General features: G+C 44.0%; 1 protein-coding gene across 2 annotated transcripts in view; it reads right to left on the reverse strand.

Annotated features, from left to right (window-relative positions):
- Positions 1–22659, reverse strand: part of CALN1 (calneuron 1) — a 478779-nt gene that overhangs the window by 186633 nt on the left and 269487 nt on the right. For both annotated transcript variants that reach the window (XM_087868368.1, XM_045786140.2), the window contains exon 4: positions 3569–3681. In XM_087868368.1, the coding sequence (XP_087724494.1) occupies positions 3569–3681 (113 nt within the window). The remainder of the gene's footprint in view (positions 1–3568; positions 3682–22659) is intronic.

Below are 22659 nucleotides of genomic sequence, written 5' to 3' on the forward strand. Positions count from 1 at the left end.
CCATAAGGCTGGGGAAAACCAAAGGCTGTGGTGCCAATGTCGGGCCAGAAGCTGAAGCCAATTATGGAGTCTCTACCCTTTGCAGTAGCCAGTCTCCAAGATGGCCCCTGATGACCGCTGCCTCTGGCTATTCGCCAGGAGGTGTTCCTTTCCCTCACTGAATAGGGGTGGGCTGTGTACCCAAGAGGATATTCCAGAAATGATGGAGTTTGACTCCCAAGAGGAGGCCATAGACAACACCATAGCTTCTACCTTGTGTTCTCCTGCATCATTTGTTTTGAAGGAAGCCAGCTGCCATGTCATGAAGATACTCGGGCAGCACTATGAAGGGGTCCGTGTGGCAAGGTCCTGAGGTCTCCTGCCAACAGCCCACATCACCTTGGCAGCCACATGGGTGAGCCACCTTGAAGCACTTCCTCCAGCCCCAGTCGAGCCTTCAAATGATCACAGCCCCAGCCAGCATCTTGACTGCCACCCCATGACCCTGAGCCGGGACCACTCAGCTAGCTATTTTCAGATTCCTGACCCCCAGAAACCAGGATATTGTACATATTTACTGTTGTTTTATATCACAACCTATGGTGTAATACATTTTGCAGCAAAGAGATCACTCACGCGCCCTGCCAAGAATACTATCCTACCTGTATCTATAAGAAATGGACTTTGTCCCTAGTGGGAAGCCTTGCTCGAGGGTCTTAAGCAAACAATCTTCTCCTTGCTAGAGTATCAGTACCTCCTGATATCAAATCCCCCACCTGGATATTCAGAGGCAGAAAGCCACCATTCCGCTACTCTTCTTCTTTTTCTTTTTTTTTTTAATAATTTTTATTTTGTTTTATTAGTCACCATACAGTACATCCCCAGTTTTTGATGCAATGTTCCACGATTCATTATTTGCGTATAACACCCAGTGCACCATGCAATATGTGCCCTCCTTAATACCCATCACCGGCCTATCTCATTCCCCCACCCCCTCCCCTCTGAAGCCCTCAGTTTGTTTCCCAGAGTCCATAGTCTCTCATGGTTCTCTTCTTCTATATCATCTTCAACCACTGTAGCAAAGTAAACACACGCACGTACACATCATATACAAACATTCACACACACAGAGCTTTCTCTTAAACCTGAAAAATCACTCAAGCCCTGGGAAGATGCACTTTCTTCCAGGAAGGACCGGATGCCCTGGATGGTTTAAGTACCATTTATTCACGCTGTCTCTGAACAGACAGATGGAGGGGGGCAGTGTGGGAGGGTACAGCTGACTACTGAGAATTGATAGATGTCTCTGTTCTCCTTTGCTAGTCATAAAATTCTGAGCTGTATGAGGACCCGCAGGAGAGGAAAGCCACTCCCACAGCGTCCATGCATTTCTGCATTCATTTAAATATTTCAGAATGGAATTTTCCTCTTTTATTTGCTTTTCCCATCCTGTTTGTCTCCCCGGGTGAGGAAGAGGGTCTTTAATAAGGCAAAAACAGAGAATTTGTGAGCATAATAGCATTCCAAATTATGCTAGAGGCAGTCAAGATAGAGAAATATTTCCTTGCTGTGTAGGTGTTCAACTATGAAGAACCTGGAAGGTTCATGAATCTTCTCTTTCAGGTGTAGATTAAATACCTGGAGCTCCCTGCCCTCCAGGATGGGGGTCAGGAAGAATGTTCAGAGCCTAGCAGGCATGTAGCATTCTTCCAGGCTCCAGGGGGCCATGAAGGCAGAGGCAAAGGGTAGAGAGAGCACTCAGAGTGGGGAATAAAGCACAGCAGAGAAGAAAGAAATCAGGCAGAGAAAGAACTCTGGAATGTTCATTCAGAGTGGATCTGTATGGGCTGAAACACGGCCTGGTGAGAAACAACGTTCCCCCATCTTCTTAACTATGTATTCATTTTTTATTACTGCCAAGGGCCTCTACCTGTCTGTCCTTCCAAGTGTTGAATCACACCTGAAAGGTTACATAAGCTGTGACATATTCTTGTCATATGGCAGGTAGAACCACGGAGGTCCTTCTCTGGGGAGAGTCAGGGCTTCGGGAGGCAGTTTGGGGACACAATCTGGTGTCTCTCTCTCCCCTGCCCCCTGGATGCCCTCCAGAACCAGGTCCTGCCTCTCCGCTCACCTTCATTTATGCGACTTCTCTTGATGAGCTCATCCTTGCTTATGATTTCACCCACCAGCTCTGATGGATACTAAATCTGGATTTCCAGCCTGGCCTCTCATCTGTGATCCACCCCTGTGTACAGCTGGGCAAGGACTTGCCTCCCTCTCTTAGTTGTCTGACCCTCACCTTACACTCAACATGCTTAACTTAGAATTCAATGCCATACAAAGATTTCTTTTCTCCATGACCTTATCTTTGTCATCCGGGGACCTTGGGATCATCTCAAGTCTTCTCTTTGCTCAGGTCCTAAAACCATTCTGCCAGTGAGGCCTGAGGTCTTTCCCTTCAAACTATACCTTCATCATGGTCAATGACTAACCTGTGCTCACTGCCTCCACTCTATTCAAACCCATCATGACAAGCCTGGAACATTCCTTTGTCACTTCCTGCCATATTTCAAAGTTTGAAGCAAGTGCCCCCATTTCCCCAAGTCTTATCTGACCCCTCAAGATCACATCTGTCTCCTTTCTGGAACTGCTATTCATTCTATCCAAAAAATAGTTATTGAGGATCTATTGTGTACAACGGGTGAGGAGCTGAGGATGCTAACAAATGATTAGTTTAGTAACTATCATACCAAAAATCTCTTCTGTGTTTTTCTCTCTTAAGAGTGTTTCCCCAACCAAATTCTTAAATAGCCAGGACTATGCCTTCAATGTCTTTTGTGAAACCCACAGTGACAGACTACAGGGCACATAACGCATTCTTACCGCGTGCTTATTAGTTACATGCAAGATGGGTAGCAGGGTAAGACTAGAGATACATGTCAACTGCAATGTTTACCTAGATTAGAGAATTATCTTTGGTTAAGAAAAAAAAAACACATCAAGAAATTAAAGAAACCACACCGTATGGGAGTGGTGTTTTACACGTATAACCAACAATTCAGTTTAACTTGGCAAATTATTTCACTCAAATTTTAAAAAGAGTGGTTGCTAACCCATTTCCCAAATTTCATCATCATGAACTGATAGTCACTTATTAAGACTAAAGAACTAATATAAAAATGATTCACAGCACCTTAATCATTTGAACATAGATATTTGAAGTGTCCTAAGAGATTTTACGAGACAGAAATAGGAGCAGGTTGAGAAGCATCGAACACAAATTCTTGCTTTTGTGAATCAGAAGTGAAGGAACATCATTTCCCCAAAATGTAAAACTGTTTCTGGTACAGAGAAAAATTAGGGCGATAGTTTCTTCATCCAAAGCTTAAATGAGTATGGTTTTGATCCTTTGATCAGAGGATCTAATATGGACCTCTACTTAGACATCAGGTTCAAGGAACGTATGTCACTCTAGCCCAGAAGAGATCTTCACATGCTGAACACAAGCTCAAGAATTCAGAGTCAAATGTTAGTTCCAGGCACATGTCTACTGTCAAATTTAATCTTTAAAAAAATTCGTACTCACCTGCCAGAATATGCTATCTATTGTGTTTCCAAGAAAACCATCGCGACCTTCTGAAGACACCAGTTTGGGGCCAAGAATTGTCATGAATTCATCAAAGTCCACCTGGCCATCTCCTGGAAGGAGCAAATATAAACGTGAGTTGAAATGTTATTGAAATTGACCTACTGCACCCAATGAAATAAACATCACCGTGCTTTTTCTTCTTGGCATGACCTCAATCAATGAAGAGCTGGTGGCATCACTGAAAATTGTCCAACATTCTTAAAATACCAAGGTGAACACAAGAAACTGGCAATATTTGTACATCCAATACCACATATTCCTAATTATTTGCCAGGATTTCCATATCTAGAGGCCCAACCAGCACCCCCCCACTTAAAGAGCCACCCTCACACCTGCTGTATCTTCTGGACCTCAAATTGCCTACTGTCCACATGACGGAAATTACAGCTTCATCCCCATCCCTTCCTTCATCCTTTCACTCACACATAAATTGAGACATCAAGTCTTTCACCTCTTCCACACCTGTGCCTCGTCTATCTTCCTTGTTCATTCAATCACTACTCCCTTTCCAAAGACTGTGGTGGGAAAATGTTCTCAAGAATTACTGTATCTATTTATGATGACCACATTACTAGCAGAGTGGCTGTCTACTCTCACACTCTCACCTCCACACTGTCTCCCATACAGTGGTTTACCCCCCCCCAAAGCATAACTGATGATGTTTTATATACGTAATGGCATCTTTGACCAAAAATAAGGAAACCACTTCAGGATGGCATTCAAGTCCCACTATCCCTTTCGCTGCCTTTTGCTCCCCACCGCTGCACAAAATGCCATGCTTTTTCTGAACGTCATGCCTCTGTACATGCTGTTCCCTGCATCCAGGATGCCTTCCCTGACTTCACTGCCTGAGGAACATCATCTCGTTCTCTGAGATGGAACTTATATATCATGTTCCCCTTTTGTTTTTCTTTCTGACCTTCACTTCACTAGACAGAGTTGTCTCTCCATCTACCCTCACGTACATCTATCATAGAACTTATCAGCCTGTATCTCAGGTCGCTGATCTGCATGCCTATTTCCCACCTGCCCTGTGAGCTCTGCAAGGTCCGGGACCCAGGCTGAAACGTCCTTGTATATATTCCATACAATGGCGGGCACTCAGTATGACTTACAGAATGAATGAATGATACCTCTCTCTTGTTTTTTCTTTGCTCAGTTCCGCATCTTTCATGCTAGATCTGACACTGACCAAAAGGTGAACTTGAGACAACTCAGACAAAAAACAGACCTTCAGGGTACTGTCCGAGCCTCAGTGACTCATCAGCGTGGCATTCTGCACCCAGAGGGCGTCTCCACCAAGAGCTCACCACATGTTAGCCCAGCTGGTGCGGACGGCCCAGGTGTCTGCACACAAGTCCAAAGTACACACACATCAATCCACTCCCAGAGCGCAACCGCCTCCAAAGAGCCCTCGTTCAAAACCTATTTCAAAAAGCTGAGCAGATGTCATCATCAAGATGCCAATAATTCAGAAAAAGAAGTCCAGAAACACATTGCAGTGTAGATTAAAAAAAAAAAAGACAACCCAAGGGGGTAAGGGAGGAGTGACAAGTCAGTGGGAAAGGAAAGATTTAGCACCAAATGGGTGGGGCAGTCACTGGGCTACTGGAGGACACTGGGTTGCCCCTCACCATTCAACAGGATAGAGGCATCTAAAATTCCACCCTCAAAATTAATTAATTAATTAAATTCCACCCTCACTGGTCATCATGAGAAGGTTAATCAAGCAACAGTGAGGCACCATCTTGCATCTCAAATTAGCAAATACTTCCAGAAAGAATACTGCTCAATGATGGTAGAGATACAGAGAAGAGATAGGCTCTCGTATGCCTTCCGGGTACACTCATCCCGGATACTGACTGACAGTACTGAAGATTCTTTAATATGCTGATTTCTTTTGACCTAATAACTTCGCTTTTTTAAGAAAAATACAAGGCAAGGAAACTATCTTAAATGCAGACCAATACATTTGCCCCACAATAGTCATCCAGTATTCGTGAAAGTGGGAAATTGGAAGCTGTAGGAAAGGGAGGAGGGCCCAGGCTTCCTGGCATTCGCACTGAGCCAGCTCCACGTGGCTCCAAGTCTCAGACAGATGCACGCTTGTTAAACACCTGCACTGACCCTCGACTCACCCCAAATCACCCTCGCTCATCTGCGGCTAGGTGGACAAAACATCTCAGACTAGAATATGCATTCTCTATAGAAATAGTATCACCCTCAATGAGGTGAAAATGGGTTCCTGGGAGACAAACAATCTTAGATATTACAACGGTCTGTGGTTCTCCTCGGGCCACGGTACATAAACAGATGTACAATATTTCTGTGCTATTAAAATTTCATAGGGTAAGGCAACTAGGGAAACCAGTGTCTTAAAAGGCTCCTGGTAGTGGGTGGCTCTGAAAAAGAAGAAGGTGATGGAGGAGAGGGGGGAAGAGGAAGAAGAGGAGGAGGAAGAGGAGGGGGAGGAGGAGGGAGGTCCAGAAACAGTGGACAAGAAAAAGCCCCAAGTACTGTAGCTCCCCATCTCCAGCCGTCCCTCTGGAATGTTGTCCTATAAGCAGTGGGCATCATCCCACATGTCTGTCCTCCATGGCAACATCTAACAGTTCACAAAGGCTACGAAGCTCAAGGGCATGGATCACTTTTCAAGAAGCCCTAATGAGACCAAACTGGGTCACTCAAGCTCCTGGCTATAGTGTAGCAAGTACTGCTTTCGCTCAGTTTCTACTGCACCCAATGAAATAAACATCACTGTGCTTTTCTTCTTGGCATGACCCCAAACAATGAAGAGCTGGTAGCATCACTGAAAATTGTCCAACATTCTTGGCAGACTCTCAGGAGTCTAATGGGGGTGGTCCATAGGATGTAGCAGAACCCCTGATTCTCAAAGCCAGGAGAACAGGGCTGTCTTTGAACAGTCTACCTTCCAGGTAGGAGGAGAGAGACCACCCACCTCTCCGAAAACCCCTCCCCCCCAGGGTTCTGGGAGCAAAGCGGTGTAGAACTGGTATATTTCAAGGGTCCAAATGGGGCTGCTGTCAAAGTCATCAGGGAGTGTTCACAGATGGTGCCCTTGGCTGAGAACACCAAAGCCAAAGCTGAGAAGCAGAAATGATGGCCCCCGTGAGGGGCACAGGCCATTCACTACTCAAATCCTTGGCCAGATAGAAAGTTCTGGGAACGGGGTGCTCAGGGCCCTATGGGAAGTGCCAACTGCAGTCAGTGCAGAGCACAGGTGTCTCAGCACAGACTTTCTGTGACTTTGAAGAAAGGTCCAGGTCATGGGAGAATTTGCTTCTTGCTATTTAATAGCGGACATTTGGAACCCCAGATTTTTTTTGTGATCAAAATACGATCCCCCCCTGCTTTTTTTTTTTTTAAGTGTTATGGAGCAAAGGGAGATCGATTCCAGCAGACCCACAGTTGCAGAAATAGTTAGGTGGGGCCCCCACACCTCTCTTGGCATTTTCTCAGCTCTGGCTCCTGAATATGCGTGTACACAGAACATTTTCTGCAGACCTGCTGTAAATGGAGACTCCGCGTCCTAATGCATAGCTCAACCCCAGGCCAACCAGTAGGACAAGGTTCTATTCAGATTTAGACTAGAAAACAGCTCTCTTCAGCAGATCCCAGTTTAACGGACAAACAGAACTGGGAACACCCCATAAGCTACCGACGCTGCTCCCGGAAGTGGGGCCCCCATGTCTCCACCCCCTTGCTCCATCTACCCTGGGAGAAATGAGACGAATAGAATCTCAGAGGGAGATTTTTCATTAAGTCCCTTATATGAAAACCATTCCCAGGCAGAAGCAAGTTCTGAAAAGTCTGATGCCGATCCACATATCTAGCTTTGACTGAGTGCGCACAATATGGCCGGCATTCCTTACAGGAACACCCATACACTAGTTCACGGAAGCCTTCCAGCAGCCCATGTTACAGATGGGAAAACTGAGGCACAGAGAGGTTCCGTAGCTTGCAGAAACACACAGGGAGCAGAGCTGGCATTCCAAGCTGGGAGTAGATTGCTGTGTGTGCACTTTGACTATCTGTGGGCAGACACTTGCACCTCCTCGGGGGAAGCAGGGTCATGGCTGGGCTCTGTCTGGAACACTCTTTCCCCTGACCCCGGTATCGCCTGGCTGGGGTGCTACGGCTGCCTGGGATATAGGGGCAAAGTGAAATTGAAATTGCTCCCTCTGGTCTACCTGTTGGGCCTCAGGTCACCCATTAGAGGTCTTTCTTCATCACTTAGAAGAGTCATACTAAGTCATCAGAAGGATTTATTAAACACGTGCTGTGTGTCAGACTCTGAGCTCAGGGACTTATCATCTTGTCTCATTCTACCCCAGCATTATGAACAGCTTCTCCTCTTCTACACTTTACCCACGAGAAAACGTAGGCGGGAAGGGGTTAAAAGTAACTAGGTTGTGGCCACACAGCTAGTATGTGCCAGCCAAGAGACTCCGCTTGGGACCTCGACACTAGCCTCCACGTTGTCCCAGCTCCCCTCCCTGTGCATCAGAGACGCTAACATAAGCCCCAGCACAGGCTCGTTATCTGTCTACAAACTTTGAGAGCGCAATATGTCTTCCTATCCGGCCACTCAGGAAGGAATTTAGTGGGAAATTGGGTGAGATGGCCTCCAGGGGCTTGAATACAGATGACCATGGCCTAAAAGCCATTTCGTCCCCAAATTGCCATTCTGCCTGCAGTCTCGGGGTCTCAGTGATTCTCCTTGGGTGGTCAATTCCCAGAGGACCCAGGCCTCTCACATACAATCCTCCAGGCATCCGAAACCCCTTCCACTAAAAAGAATTGCTCTAATAAACAAGGCCTGGCACGGTGACATCAGACTGCCATTCTGGATTCTCATGCCCCCAGAGACAAAGGTGGGCAGCTTCCCAGACCTGCCACGTTTCAAGGATTGTAGCAGACTCAGAATACAAAACATTTGGTTAATTTGTTTTATGAATCTCGGGCAAGCAAGTGCAGCATGGGAGGGTGGCATTCACTCCTACCTGGCCTCTTCCTCCCTCCTCAAGCTTCCAAATATCATGATCCACTTAGCAAGACGTGCAGGAAGCCAACCTGCTAAGGACCATGTCTTGTTGCTTCCCACTGCCGTGTAAGTCAAATGAATGCCCTTGAACTAGGGCAGGAAGCTGTGGGAGGGCCAGGATTACACAACAGGCATTAGGACCAACCAGCCGACATGCTCACAATGAGGTGAGATAATAATAAATATAATAAATAAAGACCCCTGGCTTTCTGGTGGTCTCTCTCTCCACTGGGATGCTATCAGCCCTCATTGGTCCTCAAGGCAACTCCACACTGACTGCTCCTTTGCCCCTGGGTTAGGCGCTCTTTCCAACGCAGCCCAGCTGTCTCTGCTTGGCTACCCAAATCAGGCAGCAGCTCCAGCTCCAGCCCAGGCCTGTAGGAGTTTCATTATGTGGCACAAACACCAGCCCCTATATTCTCCAAACTCCAGCAAACACAGGTCAATCTCTATAAATGGCTCTCTGGAAACATCTTTTGCTCAAACTGAATGAGAAATACCTCCTCCCCACTCCAGGAAGGTTAGTAAAAGCTCAGAGCCCACCATCAACTCTCTCCAATGCAATTCTTTTGCTTAATACATCAAACTCAACTTCTTTTAAAGTGTTAAGGACTGAAATGTGTCCCCTCCAAAACTTGTATGTTGCAGGCTCTAACCCGCATTAGGACTATATTCGGAGAAAGGGCCTTTAAGGAGGTCACTAAGGTTAAATGCGGTCATAAAGGTGGGCCCTGATCCAATGGGACTGGTATCCTTACAAGAAAAGGAAGAGGCACCAGGAGAGCATGCTCAGGGGAAAGGCCATGAGAAGACACAGCAGGAAGGCAACCAGCTGTCTACATGACAATGACAGGGTTCCCACCAGACACCCATCCTGCCAAGAACCTTGATCTCAATCACCCTAGAACTGAGAGAAATAAGCTTCTGTTCTTTAAGCCCCCTGGACTGTGGTATTTTGTTCTAGTAGCCTGGGCTAACACAGTGGGCTCTTGGAAAACTTGGCGTGTACAGTACTGTTCCTGTGTTTGGGGGCTTAAAATAGAAAGGTAAGAGTACCTTTTTGATATCTTACACCCTACGTAAGAGGGAGGAGGAGAAGGGAACTGGAAAGGAAGAGTCTGAGAGCAGAACCAAGAAAGAGAGAGAGGGGACCTGGAAATCAAGGGAGACGTTCAATAAGGGGCAGGCAGTTAGTCTCCAGTGACATGAAATGCTACAGAGGGCCATGTAGGGTGACTGCTGAGAAAGGGACCACGTATGGCTCGTCACTGGACCTGCGGTGGTGGTGACAAAACCCATGCCCTGGCCCTGACAACAGCATCTGAATTTTTACATAGAAGGGGCTCAGGAGCAGCAACCTGCTTGGAAGAGGGGATATATATTGGAGATCTCAAGACCCACCCCCAAGTTCAGTGGCTTGCTAAGAGGACTCCCAGGACAGCATATAGCTCTACTCTTGACTATGATTTATTACTGCAAAAGAATATAAAAGCACAATCATCAGGGAGGAAAGATGCATGGGGTGAGGTCTGGAGGAAACCAGGAACCAGCTTCCAGAATCCTCTCCCAGTGAAGTCAACAGGACATGCTTATCAACTTTCCCAGCATTGAGTAGTGGCAACATGTGTGAAATCCTGTCTACTGGGAAAGCTCCTTAGAGTCCCAGTGTTGAAGGTTTTTACTGGGGGCTGGTCAGGTAGGCGCTCTGTGCCTGTCATGTATTAACATTCAAGACTCCCAGAAGGAAAGCAGGTGTTCAGCATAAACTATATTGTATACACAAACAGTTTGGGCACAGTGAGCCACTCTTGATCCACTCTAAGTGTGATGGAATCCCTCCCCAGATCCAATTTCCCAGACACTACCCAAGGGTTAGCCTTGCAAGCAGGACTTTCTAAGGGTAGCCCACCTGTGTTAGCCCTTTCTGCACTCAGAAGTTCTTGAGTCACTGAGCCAAAGCCACAGAAATTTACCAAAATCCACATTTCCAGCTTGAGTAAGAAAAGATGCTGGCTTCTCATGATTCAGAGCTCCTAACATAGATATTGCATCTGCTGGAGACACAGGTAGGGCCTTCCTAGATCTGAGATGCTTGACTCTGCAGCACCATGATGTGGCCATTACTTTGACAGGCCTAGCACTGTCTCTTCATTCACTGCTTCTATGCATGGAATTTTATACCCATCAAGCTCTTCTAGTTCCTTTTTTAAAAAGCTTGATTGATTGATTGATTGATTGATTGATTTGAGAGAGAGCCTGAGCAGGGGGAAGGAGCAGAGGGAGAGGGAGAAGCAGACTCCCTGCTGAGCAGGGAGCCCAATGTGGGGCTCGATCCCAGGACCCCAAAATCATGACCTTAGCCAAAGGCAGATGCTTAACGGACTAAGCCACCCAGGCACCCCTCCTAGAACCATCCCATCCTCACCCCATTGGTAAAAGCAGAACTGAGGCCCAGATAACCCAGAGCAGTGTGCCTGCCTCCAGTAAGCCAGCATCTGGAAGGACAGTTTTCCATGGGAGCTGAACCCCAAGCACAAAGTTTTTACATATATTAGATAATATAGGGAAATTAAAATTGAAAAAGATGCTTTCGTTTACACTTTACATTAAAATGGGAAATATCAATTGACCATAACAGAATAAGAAAGTCAAGGGTGTGAATATGGCGGACATCACCACCGTCATCCTGGAAATTTGTGTTCAGGTGGGAAGGAAGAGGAGGAATGATATGTGTGGTGTGATATCTCATTGTAGTTTTGATTTGCATTTCCCTGAGCATCAGTGACGTTGAGCATCTTTTCATGTCTGTGGACCATCTGTATGTCTTCTTTAGAAAAATGCCTATTCATGTTTTCTGCCCATTTTTAATTAGATTATTCATTTTTGGGGTGTTGAGTTATATAAGTTCTTTGTGTATTTTGGATACTAACCCTTATCAGATATGTCATTTGCAAATATCTTCTCCCATTCTGTATGTTGCTTTTTACTTTTGTTGATTGTTTCCTTTGCTGCACAGAAGCTTTTTATTTTGATGAAGTCCCAATAGTTTAGTTTTGCTTTTGTTTCCCTTACCTCAGGAGGCTTATCTAGAAAGAAGTTGCTAAGACTAAGTTACTAAGTTACTGCCTGTGCACTCTTCTAGGATTTTGATGGTTTCCTGTCTCACATTTGGGTTTTTATCCATTTTGAATTTATTTTTATGTATGGTGTAAGAAAGTGGTCCAGTTTCATACTTCTGCATGTTGCTGTCCAGTTTTCCCAACAGCATTTTTTAAAGATTTTATTTATTTGAGAGAGAAGCAGGGGGGAGGGAGAGGGAGAGAATCTCCAGCAGACTCCGTGCTGAGCAGAGTCTGATGCGGGGCTCCATCTCACAACCCCGAGATCATGACGTGAGCCAAAACCAAGCGTTGGAGGCTAAGCAACTGAGCCACCCGGGTTCCCCCAACACCATTTTTTTAAGAGACTGTCTTTTTCCCATTGGATATTCTTTCCTGCTCTGTGGAAGATTAATTGACCACATAGTTGTGGGTTTATTTCTGGGTCTTCTATTCTGTTCCATTGATCTATGTGTCTATTCTTAGACCAGCACCATACTGTTTTGATCAGTACAGTTTTGTACTATAACTTGGAGTCTTGAATTGTGATGCCTCCACATTTGCTTTTCTTTTTCAAGGTTGCTTTGGCTATTCAGGGTCTTTTGCGGTTCCACACAAATTGTAGGATTGTGTGTTCTAACTCTGTGAAAAATGCTGTTGGTGTTTTGATAGGGATTGCTTTAAATGTGTAGATTGCTTTGGGTAGTATAGACATTTTAACAATGTTGTTCTTCTAATCCATGAGCATGGGATGTCTTTCCATTTCTTGTGTCGTCTGCAATTTCTTTCATCGGTGTTATAGTTTTCAGAGTACAGGTCTTACGTCTCTTTGGTTAGGTTTATTCCTAAGTATCTTATTGCTTTTGGTGCAATTGTAAATGGAATGGATTCTTTAATTTCTCTTTCTGCTGCTCCATTATTGGTGTATAGAAATGCAACAGATTTCAGGGTGCCTGGGTGGCTCAGTCGATTAAGCATCTGACTTCGGATGAGGTCATGATCTCAGTGTCCTGGGATGGAGCCTTGTGTCAGGTTCCTCACTCAGTGGGGAGTCTGCTTGTGTCCCTCTCCCTCTGCCCCTCACTCATGGGCATCTTCTCTCTTTCTCTCTCAAAAAAATAAAAATAAAAAAAATCTTTAAAAAAAAAAAGAAATGCAACAGATTTCTGTATATTGATTTCAAATCCTGCAACTTTACTAAATTCATTTATCAGTTCTAGTGGTTTTTCAGTGGAGTTTTTCAGCTGTGAAGCTAGTGCTTTTATTAAAAAGGGGTAATTTCTCAGTACTGATTTAAGTAAAGATTGAAAAGAAATGGAATAAAATTTAAGAAATTATAAAGTAATCCTAATAAAATACTTGAACAGCTTCTCAAATAGGAATAATTGCATTAGTTTTTTCATGTTGTTGAGAAATAATATTCCTCATGTCATATAAACTGTTCCAGGATAAAGCAGAGAGGAAAAGTCAATGTAACTCTGATACCAAAATACACAAAAGGAAAACAACGGACAAACTTCACTTACGGATACGTATAAAAATCCTGAAGCCTGAACTAGAAAATCTAATTTAAAATATACCAAAAGCACAGCTTATCATAGCCAGGTATAGATTCTTGCAGGACTTGAGTACAATTTACTATTAGTGAAATCAATTAATATGATAAATCAAATCAATAGATACAACTTTTAAAAGTGCTGATCTCTATGGATCCGAGTAAAACACAATATTCATCCGGGACTTTTTAAATTGGGCAAAGAAAAATACTTCCTTAAAAAAGTAAGAGTGATCTGTCTTAAGACAACAGCACACATCCTCACACTTAGGAAGAATCCCCATCCAGCTAAGCGAGGGCCCGGGATGCTTGCTATCATTTTTATTCTAATTGTTCCCAATGTACCGGCCAACAATACGACACGAAATAGAAGTAAAAAATATGACCACAGGAATGGAGAAAACAAGATGATCACCATTTGGAGGCAGTGTGATTGTCTAGGAAAAACAAAAGACACAACTGTTGTTCTGGGGAGTGTAGTAACAGTGGCGAGATACAGACAAACGTTTAGAAAATCAATAGTTTTCTTGTGTGGCAGCAATAACCATTTAGATCTTTTAACAGAACAGAAGAGCCAAGGGACTTCTGGAGAAGGCAGCAGCAGGGGCTCCTAATCCATTGTCCCCCCAACCTCCTGGCAAGTCCCCTCGCTGTGGGAACAGGCTTGGGCAGGTGGGGGCGCCCAGAGGGCAGGTGGAAGGAAGGTGGAGGGAGGGTGGAGAGGGTCTGCCTGCCTCCCCTGTGAGGCCCCTAGAGAAAGGGCCACACCTGTTCACTCTAGCAGGTTGGTGGGTGGTTCCTGACCGCACTGACTCCCAAACGCTTGGGGAAAATCTGCTCTGTGGGCTGGGATCTCCCTGCTCCTGGTGGGGGAGCCCCCCTGGAGAAGGGCTACCGCCCAGAGGCTCAGTGGAAGAGAGGCACCTGTTCTCTGCTCAGCCACAAGATGGAAATCGTGGGGGGGGGTGGGGCCTCTACCTGTGTGTTTCCTACTGCCCAAGAGGCCCTTGGTAGAGGAGGGCAGAAAACTATAGGCAAAGAAATTGCAGCTCACTCCACAGAGATGTGGTGACAAGAGGGAGGGGACCCAACAGCCTTTGGGGCCCTTGGCTTCCCCTGAACTACAATGGGAGGAGGAAGAATTTAAGAGGAGAAAGAAAACAGAAGGGAAGGAAGTCTGAGCTCTCAAAGAGTGAAATCAGAAGACAGAAAGGCTCTCAGGGACTAAAAAGCTTGACTTCCAAAGACGCAAATTCACAGACACACTGGAATAGTGGGTGGTAAGTGTGGAACGCCAAGGAGCAGCTCAGGTGACTTCACCTGAGAAGGACAGGGATTCCAGAGAAAGAACAGAACAGATGAGTACCTGGGATTCCGTGAATTAACTCGCTTAACCGTCAAGGCACACTTATGGGAGGGGCCTTACTATTTCACAACTCAAATCAGCAAGCAGAAACCAGGAGAGGTGATGCCCTGTGTGCAGTGGCCAGGCCTGAGCCGGCTGGGGTCTGAAGGCTGGCTCTCTGACTCCAGGATTCTCGATTTTAATCACAAAGCCAGCAATGGTTAATCCGCTGTGATTAAACACATAATAGAGCAAATGACCATTATCCAAAGAGAAAAATCTCTCTAATCACACAGAAATGACAAAATAACCAGGAATAAATTTGAAAGTGATATGTAGGACTCATATGAAGAAACCTGAACAACTTTAGTGAGATACTGAAAAAGCCTTTCGGGGGCACCTGGTGGGCTCAGTCGGAAGGGCTTACAACTCTTGATCTCGGTGTCGTGGGTTCAAGCCCTATGCTGGGGGTAGAGATAGCTTAAATAAATAAATATAAAAAACAAACTTTTTAAAAAAAGCCTTTAAAGAAAATGGCATACAGTACTATCCTTCTTGATGGAAAAATTACTGTAAAGATTTCCCAAATTAATTTAGATGTTTAATGCAATTTCAAAAAAAATCCCTATGGAATTTTTTTGGGAAGTTTCCCAATGACTAGTAAGGTCATCTGGAGGAATGAACAGGCCAAGAAAAGCTTTAAAAATAATTAAGAGCAGTAATGCTATATCTAATAATAAAATGAATTACAGAACCATAATAATGAAAAAAGTACTGATGTCAGAATGGACAGGAGATAAAACAGCACTGTCCAGAATTAAGTCCTGGTAAATACAAATAATATACAGAAACAACTGAGTAGAAAAAAGGCTTCCTTGTCAAATGGCGTTGGGAAGAGGAGCATTTGGAAAGAAAAACCCATTCTGCTCCTCACTTATCTTACTGTAAAACACAAAACACATAAATTAGAATATATAGGTAAAACAAGAAAAAAACTTTTCTAAGCTGAAAATCAATAAAAGAAAGGCAGAAAAGTAAAGATGCATAGAGTTGCCAACATACTCTGTATGTCAAAGATGTCAGGAACTAAATTTAATATTTAGCTATAAACTAGGAAAACTGTCCGCAATGAATATGGGAACGGGGTACTACTCTTCAAATACAAAGGAACTCATTAAGGCATAAATGCTAGAGGATGTGAAGAGATAATTCACAAAGGAAAAATACAAATGTTAAACATGTGGAAAATGTTCAACTTCAAGAGTGTGCAAATAAATGCAAATTAAAGCAATAATGAGATAGCATTTCCCACATCCCCAGGATGCAAAGATTGTATTTTTAAGTGAGAAGACTTGAGTTTGCTGAGACTTCACGTTCCCATTGATGGGAACAGGCGTTGCAGAGCCTTTCTGGATACTTCATTTGGCAACACCATTGAGATACAAGGTTCCTTTTTAATATTATTTTCATTTGATTCAGTAATTCCTTTTCTGGACTCTGTCCTAAGAACTTCATCAGAAACTTGGAGAGAAAACCCTGCACCATGTTGTTTATCATGGGGTTATTCATAATGGTGAAAAATGGAAAAGAATACAGAATATAAATATGCAATTAAAAATCAACCTACCGCCCAGAGATAGCATTGCAGCATTTTCTTCTAAGCAAGTAAATACAATTATTGAAGTAATATGTTCTTGTCCTTTCTATGTGACGTTCTATGGTGAACATTTCCCACGTTATTAAAAATCTGTAAAACGTACTTTAAAAGCCCCCTACCACTCTACAGAGAGCTATAGTGTCCCATCGGTCCCCTATTTTTGGAAGACCTGATTGTTTCTATAACAGCATGTCATGTGGCTGTAATAAAACAGTTAAGTTATTTCTCTTTTTTAATGGGGTAAGTGTCCATATGAAATGGTTCTTCAGGGTTCACGGTTCTGCTGGACCGCGAGTATCGCTGAATCTTGAGGACATCTTCTGTGGTCATATACTCCAGCTTTCCAAATTAAACAGAAGTAAGAGGCTTCTCGGCACCAACCCATCTTGTACAGAATGTTTTACGACCACCACCCATATCATTTCACGCGAAATTAGAATTGTATAGAAAATTGCCCTTCTGAGGTCCTATTGCCGTAACACATATTAAGAAAAAAATCACAACACATTGAATATCTATACAGGCTACACATCTCATCCCAATGAGTCCCTGGATGATGGTAAGTTCAACGGTTCTACCTTCGGTAATTATTAGCTCGCTTGAGTGCAAAGTAGGAGTAAATACTGTGTGCTGGGGCTGCGGGGGCTGCTCAAGACTACAACCCCCCGAAATCTTGAGAGCACCCCCAGCGGGTGTGTCTGTAACACTGTGTCCACACACAGTGTTAGGGGGTTAGGGCTTTGAAAGATGACTTCTGCACTGAAATCGTTGAAAATCACCCAATTCCCCATGGGAAAAAATAATGCGTTGTCCCATGTAGATGACAGGCACTGGTCACACTGAGAAACACTGGAACACAAGGACCACTCAGGCGCAAAAGCTCTGCCATCCTGCATGAAACAAACAGAAGTTGAAAACAGACCGCCCCTGGAACTGTCTGGCTTGAAAACCCGGCTGTCCACAGGGGGGAATATAATCACTTTTACATGTTTCCATTTCACTGAAGAGTCGAGGTTTTCAATGAGGACTTAGACCTAAATGTTACGCTTCCTAGATTATGAATATCCAATTTCATTTATATATATATATATATATATATAATATTTTATTTATTTATTAGAGAGAGAGAGACAGCAAATGACAGAACACAAGCAGGGGGAGTGGGAGAGGGAGAAGCAGGCTTTCCGCTGAGCAGGGAGCCCAATGTGGGGCTCGATCCCAGGACCCTGGGATCATGACCTGAGCCGAAGGCAGACGCTTAACGGCTGAGCCACGCAGGTGCCCGTTTCATTTATATTTTTTTAAATGGAGACTTCAGGGGTGTATGAAACAGCTTTAAAAAAATTCTAGGATATACAAGACATGCAGAATTTCTTTCTTTGAAATCATCTCTTAAAAAAAGTCTTCATCTGGGGCGCCTGGGTGGCACAGCGGTTAAGCGCCTGCCTTCGGCTCAGGGCGTGATCCTGGCGTTATGGGATCGAGCCCCACATCAGGCTCTTCCACTATGAGCCTGCTTCTTCCTCTCCCACTCCCCCTGCTTGTGTTCCCTCTCTCGCTGGCTGTCTCTGTCTCTGTCGAATGAATAAATAAAATCTTTAAAAAAAAAAAAAAGTCTTCATCAAGGAAAATGAAGGAACCAATCTATGGTCTGCAGGATCTTTCTCAGTTCCTTTCTTCCCCAAGAACCAGACCTCCCACCCTAGGTCAGGAGGGACACTTCCTTCTGACAGTCACCCTTCTCTTCCTTAGCAATGTCACTGAAGGGCTGTGTGGAAGAGCAATGAACAGACTGAACCGAAACTCCTAACGTGACCAGCACTCAGGGAGCTCCCTAAGGATTCCCGCATTGACAGAAGCTTCCCGAGAAGAAAAATCCAGTAAAGTCAGGACGTTAAGTTAAATTTAAAGGAAACAGTTTGGTGATTAGTTTACTCTGAAGTCTGATGATAAGAAAACAAATCGAATTGTAATAGATTCCAGAGCATAGCTATCAAGATTGAGAAGGCGGTCAATCATGGACCCCAGTGTTCATAGGGTGCTGACTGTGAAAGGCTCATAACAGCTGATATCCCTATTTCCGGGGGGTCCTGGGGCATTCGCTCTGTATTTTAGGGATACCCAAACCTCCATAGCTCGGGTACAGCGACTTCATTTGTGATATGACATCCAATTAACCACTTAGGCTGAAGAAAACTGTTGTGAAATTTCTCTAAGAGTTTCTGGTTACGGGTGGATGGAACAACGTTCCCCCCTATCTCTTGCACCGAATATGGCTATGAAATGCAGACAGAGAGCGTGGAGCAGCTGTTTGAAGATTCTGAGAAGAAACAGTAGCAGGGGAATTGGGGAAGAAGACCTGAATTTGAAGCACGACCAAACCAGCAAAGAGTTTACTATATTTTTTCCTCTGGCGTTCCCAAGCCAGGAGCACTGCGGTGTGCAGCCTGGAAGTGGGCATTGGTGTGGACAGCAAGAGCTCCAGGAAAGCCTCTAATTCTGACTTCAGCTTGGGAAAGGGGTCTGCCAATGCCCAGAGAGAGGGAGGGAAATACTTAATGTGTTGTTTTGTTTTGTTTTCATTTCTTCAGTCCCTCAGGCCCAATCCATAGTAACCTGTAGGCACTGAGAAACTCTGAGGGAGAAGAACCTCCCCTCCACTAAGAGGAGCCTTTGTCTCAGGAAGGGGAGAACCCCTGATGCTTTTTTTCTCTTTCTTTTCTCCTGTCATTTGGACCAAGACGCTGGCACAGTCATGGAAACTGTGGAGCGGAATGGGACAAATAGAGCCCCATATTTCTGGCTGCAGGGATAAAAACGACAAGAACTGGAAAGGATCAGGAAGATCTGGGAGAGTGAAGAGCTTGGCAGAGCCATCCCATAATATTGTTTATGAAATCCTGGGCTCGCCCACAAGCTGCTCATGCAGGTGACCCTAAAGAGAAGCCCATAGACTTGGAACAGGAAAACAGGACTGACTGCTGCTCAGGTCCCAGGATGGCCAGTGGGTGGTACACAAGCAGAATAGACCTGAACTGCAAGGCAAAGGATTTGAAAACTGAACCGTCATTGGCACCACAACCCAGAGAAAGCTGGTCAGAATTTGTGGCTTAAGCCCAATCAAATCAACTGCCTGCTTAAACGAGAATATCAACATTCTCCACGGGATTTTTAAAAGGCTGGGAGTCTCATAACATAATATTCAAAATGTCCAGGGTATCATACAAAATTGTTCAGCATATGAAGAACCAGGAAAGTCTGAACCTGCATTAGAAAACACAATCTGCAAATGCCAATGACACATATGTTAGAAGTAGCAGGGGGGGGGGAGCTTTCACAAAACCCCTATAGAGATAGTGCAATGAGTGAGGGCAAACACTCTTGAGAGCAATGTAAAGACAGAATGTTTCAACAAAGAAATAGACGATATAAATAAAAATCTAACTGATAATTTAAAACTGTAAAAAAAAAAAAAAAGAGCCAATGACAACACCAAGATCTCTAGAGATAAGTTCAAGTAGAAAATGGGAAAGATAGAAGAGTTAATGAACTTGCACACAGATCAATAAAAATTATGAGTCCTTCCCCTCTCCTCTACTGTGATTACTGTCCATTCTATCAGAGTCCCAACAGGAGACGAGAAAGGCTACAGAGAGGGTGCCTGGGTGGCTCTCGGTCGGTTAGTGTCCAACTCTTGGTTTCGACTCAGGTCATGATCTGAGCCCTGCAGCAGCTCCATGCTCAGTGCAGAGTCTGCTTGGGATTCTTTTCCCCGCCCTTTGCTCCTTCCCCCACCCACACTCTCTCTCATGTGTTCCCTCTTTCTCTAAAATAAATAAATGAATAAGCTTTTTAATTTTTAATTTTTATTTATTTTTTGATGTAAAGTTCGATGATTCATTAGTTGCGTATAACACCCAGTGCACCATGCAATATGTGCCCTCCTTACTACCCATCACCGGCCTATCCCATTCCCCTACCCCCCTCCCCTCTGAAGCCCTCAGTTAATAAATAAACTCTTTTTTAAAAAGGCTACAGAGAGGAACAAAATACGCAAGAGAATAATGACTGAAAATTTCCCAACTTTGTTGACAAAAATTAACAACCAGGTTCAAGAAATTCAGTGAATTCCAAATAGAACAAATCTCAAAAAACAAAAACACCAAAAACGAAAACAAAAAGACACCTGCCCAGATACACCATAATCAAATTTCTGATGAGTAAAGACAAAGAAAAAAATTCCAGAAAGCAGCCAAAAAAAAGGGAGCATTATCAGTAGAGAAGCAATGATTCAAACAACTAGATTTCTCATCACGAGACAAGGAGCCCAGGTGGAAATGAAACAACAGACTTAACGAGCTAAGAAAAGAACAGTCAACCCAATTCTAGATCCAGTGAAAATATCCCTCAGGAATGGAAGTATAACGAAGAAATTTTCCAATGAAGAAAAGCAGAGAAAGTCATTGTCAAAAGACCTACTCTAACATAATGTTTAAAGGAACTTCCTCAGAGAGAAAAAGATTCTGGGGGGGGAAACTTAGAACATCAGGAAGGAAGGAACGGTAAATATCTGGGTAAATACAATAGCCTATTCTTGTCCCATCTTGTTCTTTAAAAATGCTTGATGGGCTAAAAACAAAAATTGGAACATGTCTGATGGGGCTGTCAATGTAGGTGGAGATATACCAACTCTGAGCAAGAATGGACAAAGGCAATGGACTGGTTCCTCCACACAAAACTCACCGCAGACGAAAGACATAATGATATAAGCCAAATAGTCCCATTGAAGAGATTATAGTCATAATTTAAAACTTTCTGAAAAAGAAATCTGAGGCCCAGATGGCTTCATTGGCAAATTCTACCAAACATTTGAAGAAGAAATAATACCAATTCTACACAATCTCTTCCAGAAAACAAAAGAGGAGGAACACTTCTTATTTTATGAGGCTGACATTACCCTGATACCAAAAACAGTCAAAGACATTACAAGAAAAACAACAAAAAACAAAAAACAAACCAAACAACTAGAGCCGAATATCTGCCATGAATTTAGACACAAAGGGAAAACAGATGTTTTGGCAGGATCACGCTGTTCTATATGTATTAGTAGTTACAGCAATCTACATATGTGTTAAAATTCATTGAACTGCATGTTAATTACAAATCAAAATTAAAAAAAAATAAATCAGAGGCAATAGCTTTCCGACTGCATGAACTGGCGGGGTTGAACATCTGCAGAACCATATAATAATCTTTCAAAATGGTGTGACAATCAATGCACTATAAAGGAAGAGAGTTGGGGGTCTCTTGGAAGAAGCTGTCCTCTCTCTTAAAAGGGGACACACTTTGCTTTGGCTGTTGTGCTGTGAAGATGGGGCATTTGCAGACGTCTTGCATCCATGAGGAGAAGCCAACAGAACTGTAGAGTTGTAACTTAAAATTCGACATCTTTTTTTTTTCTTTTAAGATTTTATTTATTTACTTATTTGAGAGAGAGAGAGAGAGAGAGACAGAGCACGAGCAGGATGGAGGTGCCAAGGGAGAGGGAGAAGCAGACCTCCTGCTGAGCAGGGAGCCCGAGGCGGGACTCGATCCCAGGACCCCCAGGCCATGACCCAAGCCAAAGGCAGATGCTCAACTGACTGAGCCACCCAGGCGCCCCTAAAACTCTGACATCTCGAGTGGCTGAATTACCCAGCTGGGAACTCAACCTACCTCCAGACTTAACAGGAGAGTCAATAAAGCTACGCCACTTTATATAGATATGGCTGAAAAAGTCCACCTTGGATGGTATACCTGAATGTATATTTGAATTACTGTGCCCAGCTTTTAAAGAACAGTTGGATACATGCCTTCTTCATAGCAAATAAGAAAAAAAAATGTTTTACTCTACGAAGATTCTATGAACCGTCAAGGTGCAATTGAACCTTTTACCGAGAAAACTATTCAGCACCAATTAGGGTAATATAAAACGAATCGCTTTTGGCAGGCACTTTTGTTTGCCAGATGGGCAATTCTAAACAACTCTATTAGATTGGCTAACTCGGCCAGCCAGGTGGGGAAGGGTTCTGTGGCCAGCTCATCCTGAGAGGTATGGTGATGTAATCCCACTGAACACTGTGTATTTTGCAATAACTGTATTATTTCAACACAGGAAGGGGTGTTTGCAAATCCCGGCATCAACTCTTCTTTTTTTTTTTTTTAAAGATTTTATTTATTTATGTGACAGAGAGACAGCCAGAGAGAGAGGGAACACAGCAGGGGGAGTGGGAGAGGAAGAAGCAGGCTCATAGCGGAGGAGCCCGATG

This window comes from Ursus americanus, chromosome 2, assembly GCF_024610735.1.
Source record: "Ursus americanus isolate L20-20 chromosome 2, mUrsAme1.1.p, whole genome shotgun sequence".
NCBI classification, from domain to species: Eukaryota; Metazoa; Chordata; class Mammalia; order Carnivora; family Ursidae; genus Ursus; species Ursus americanus.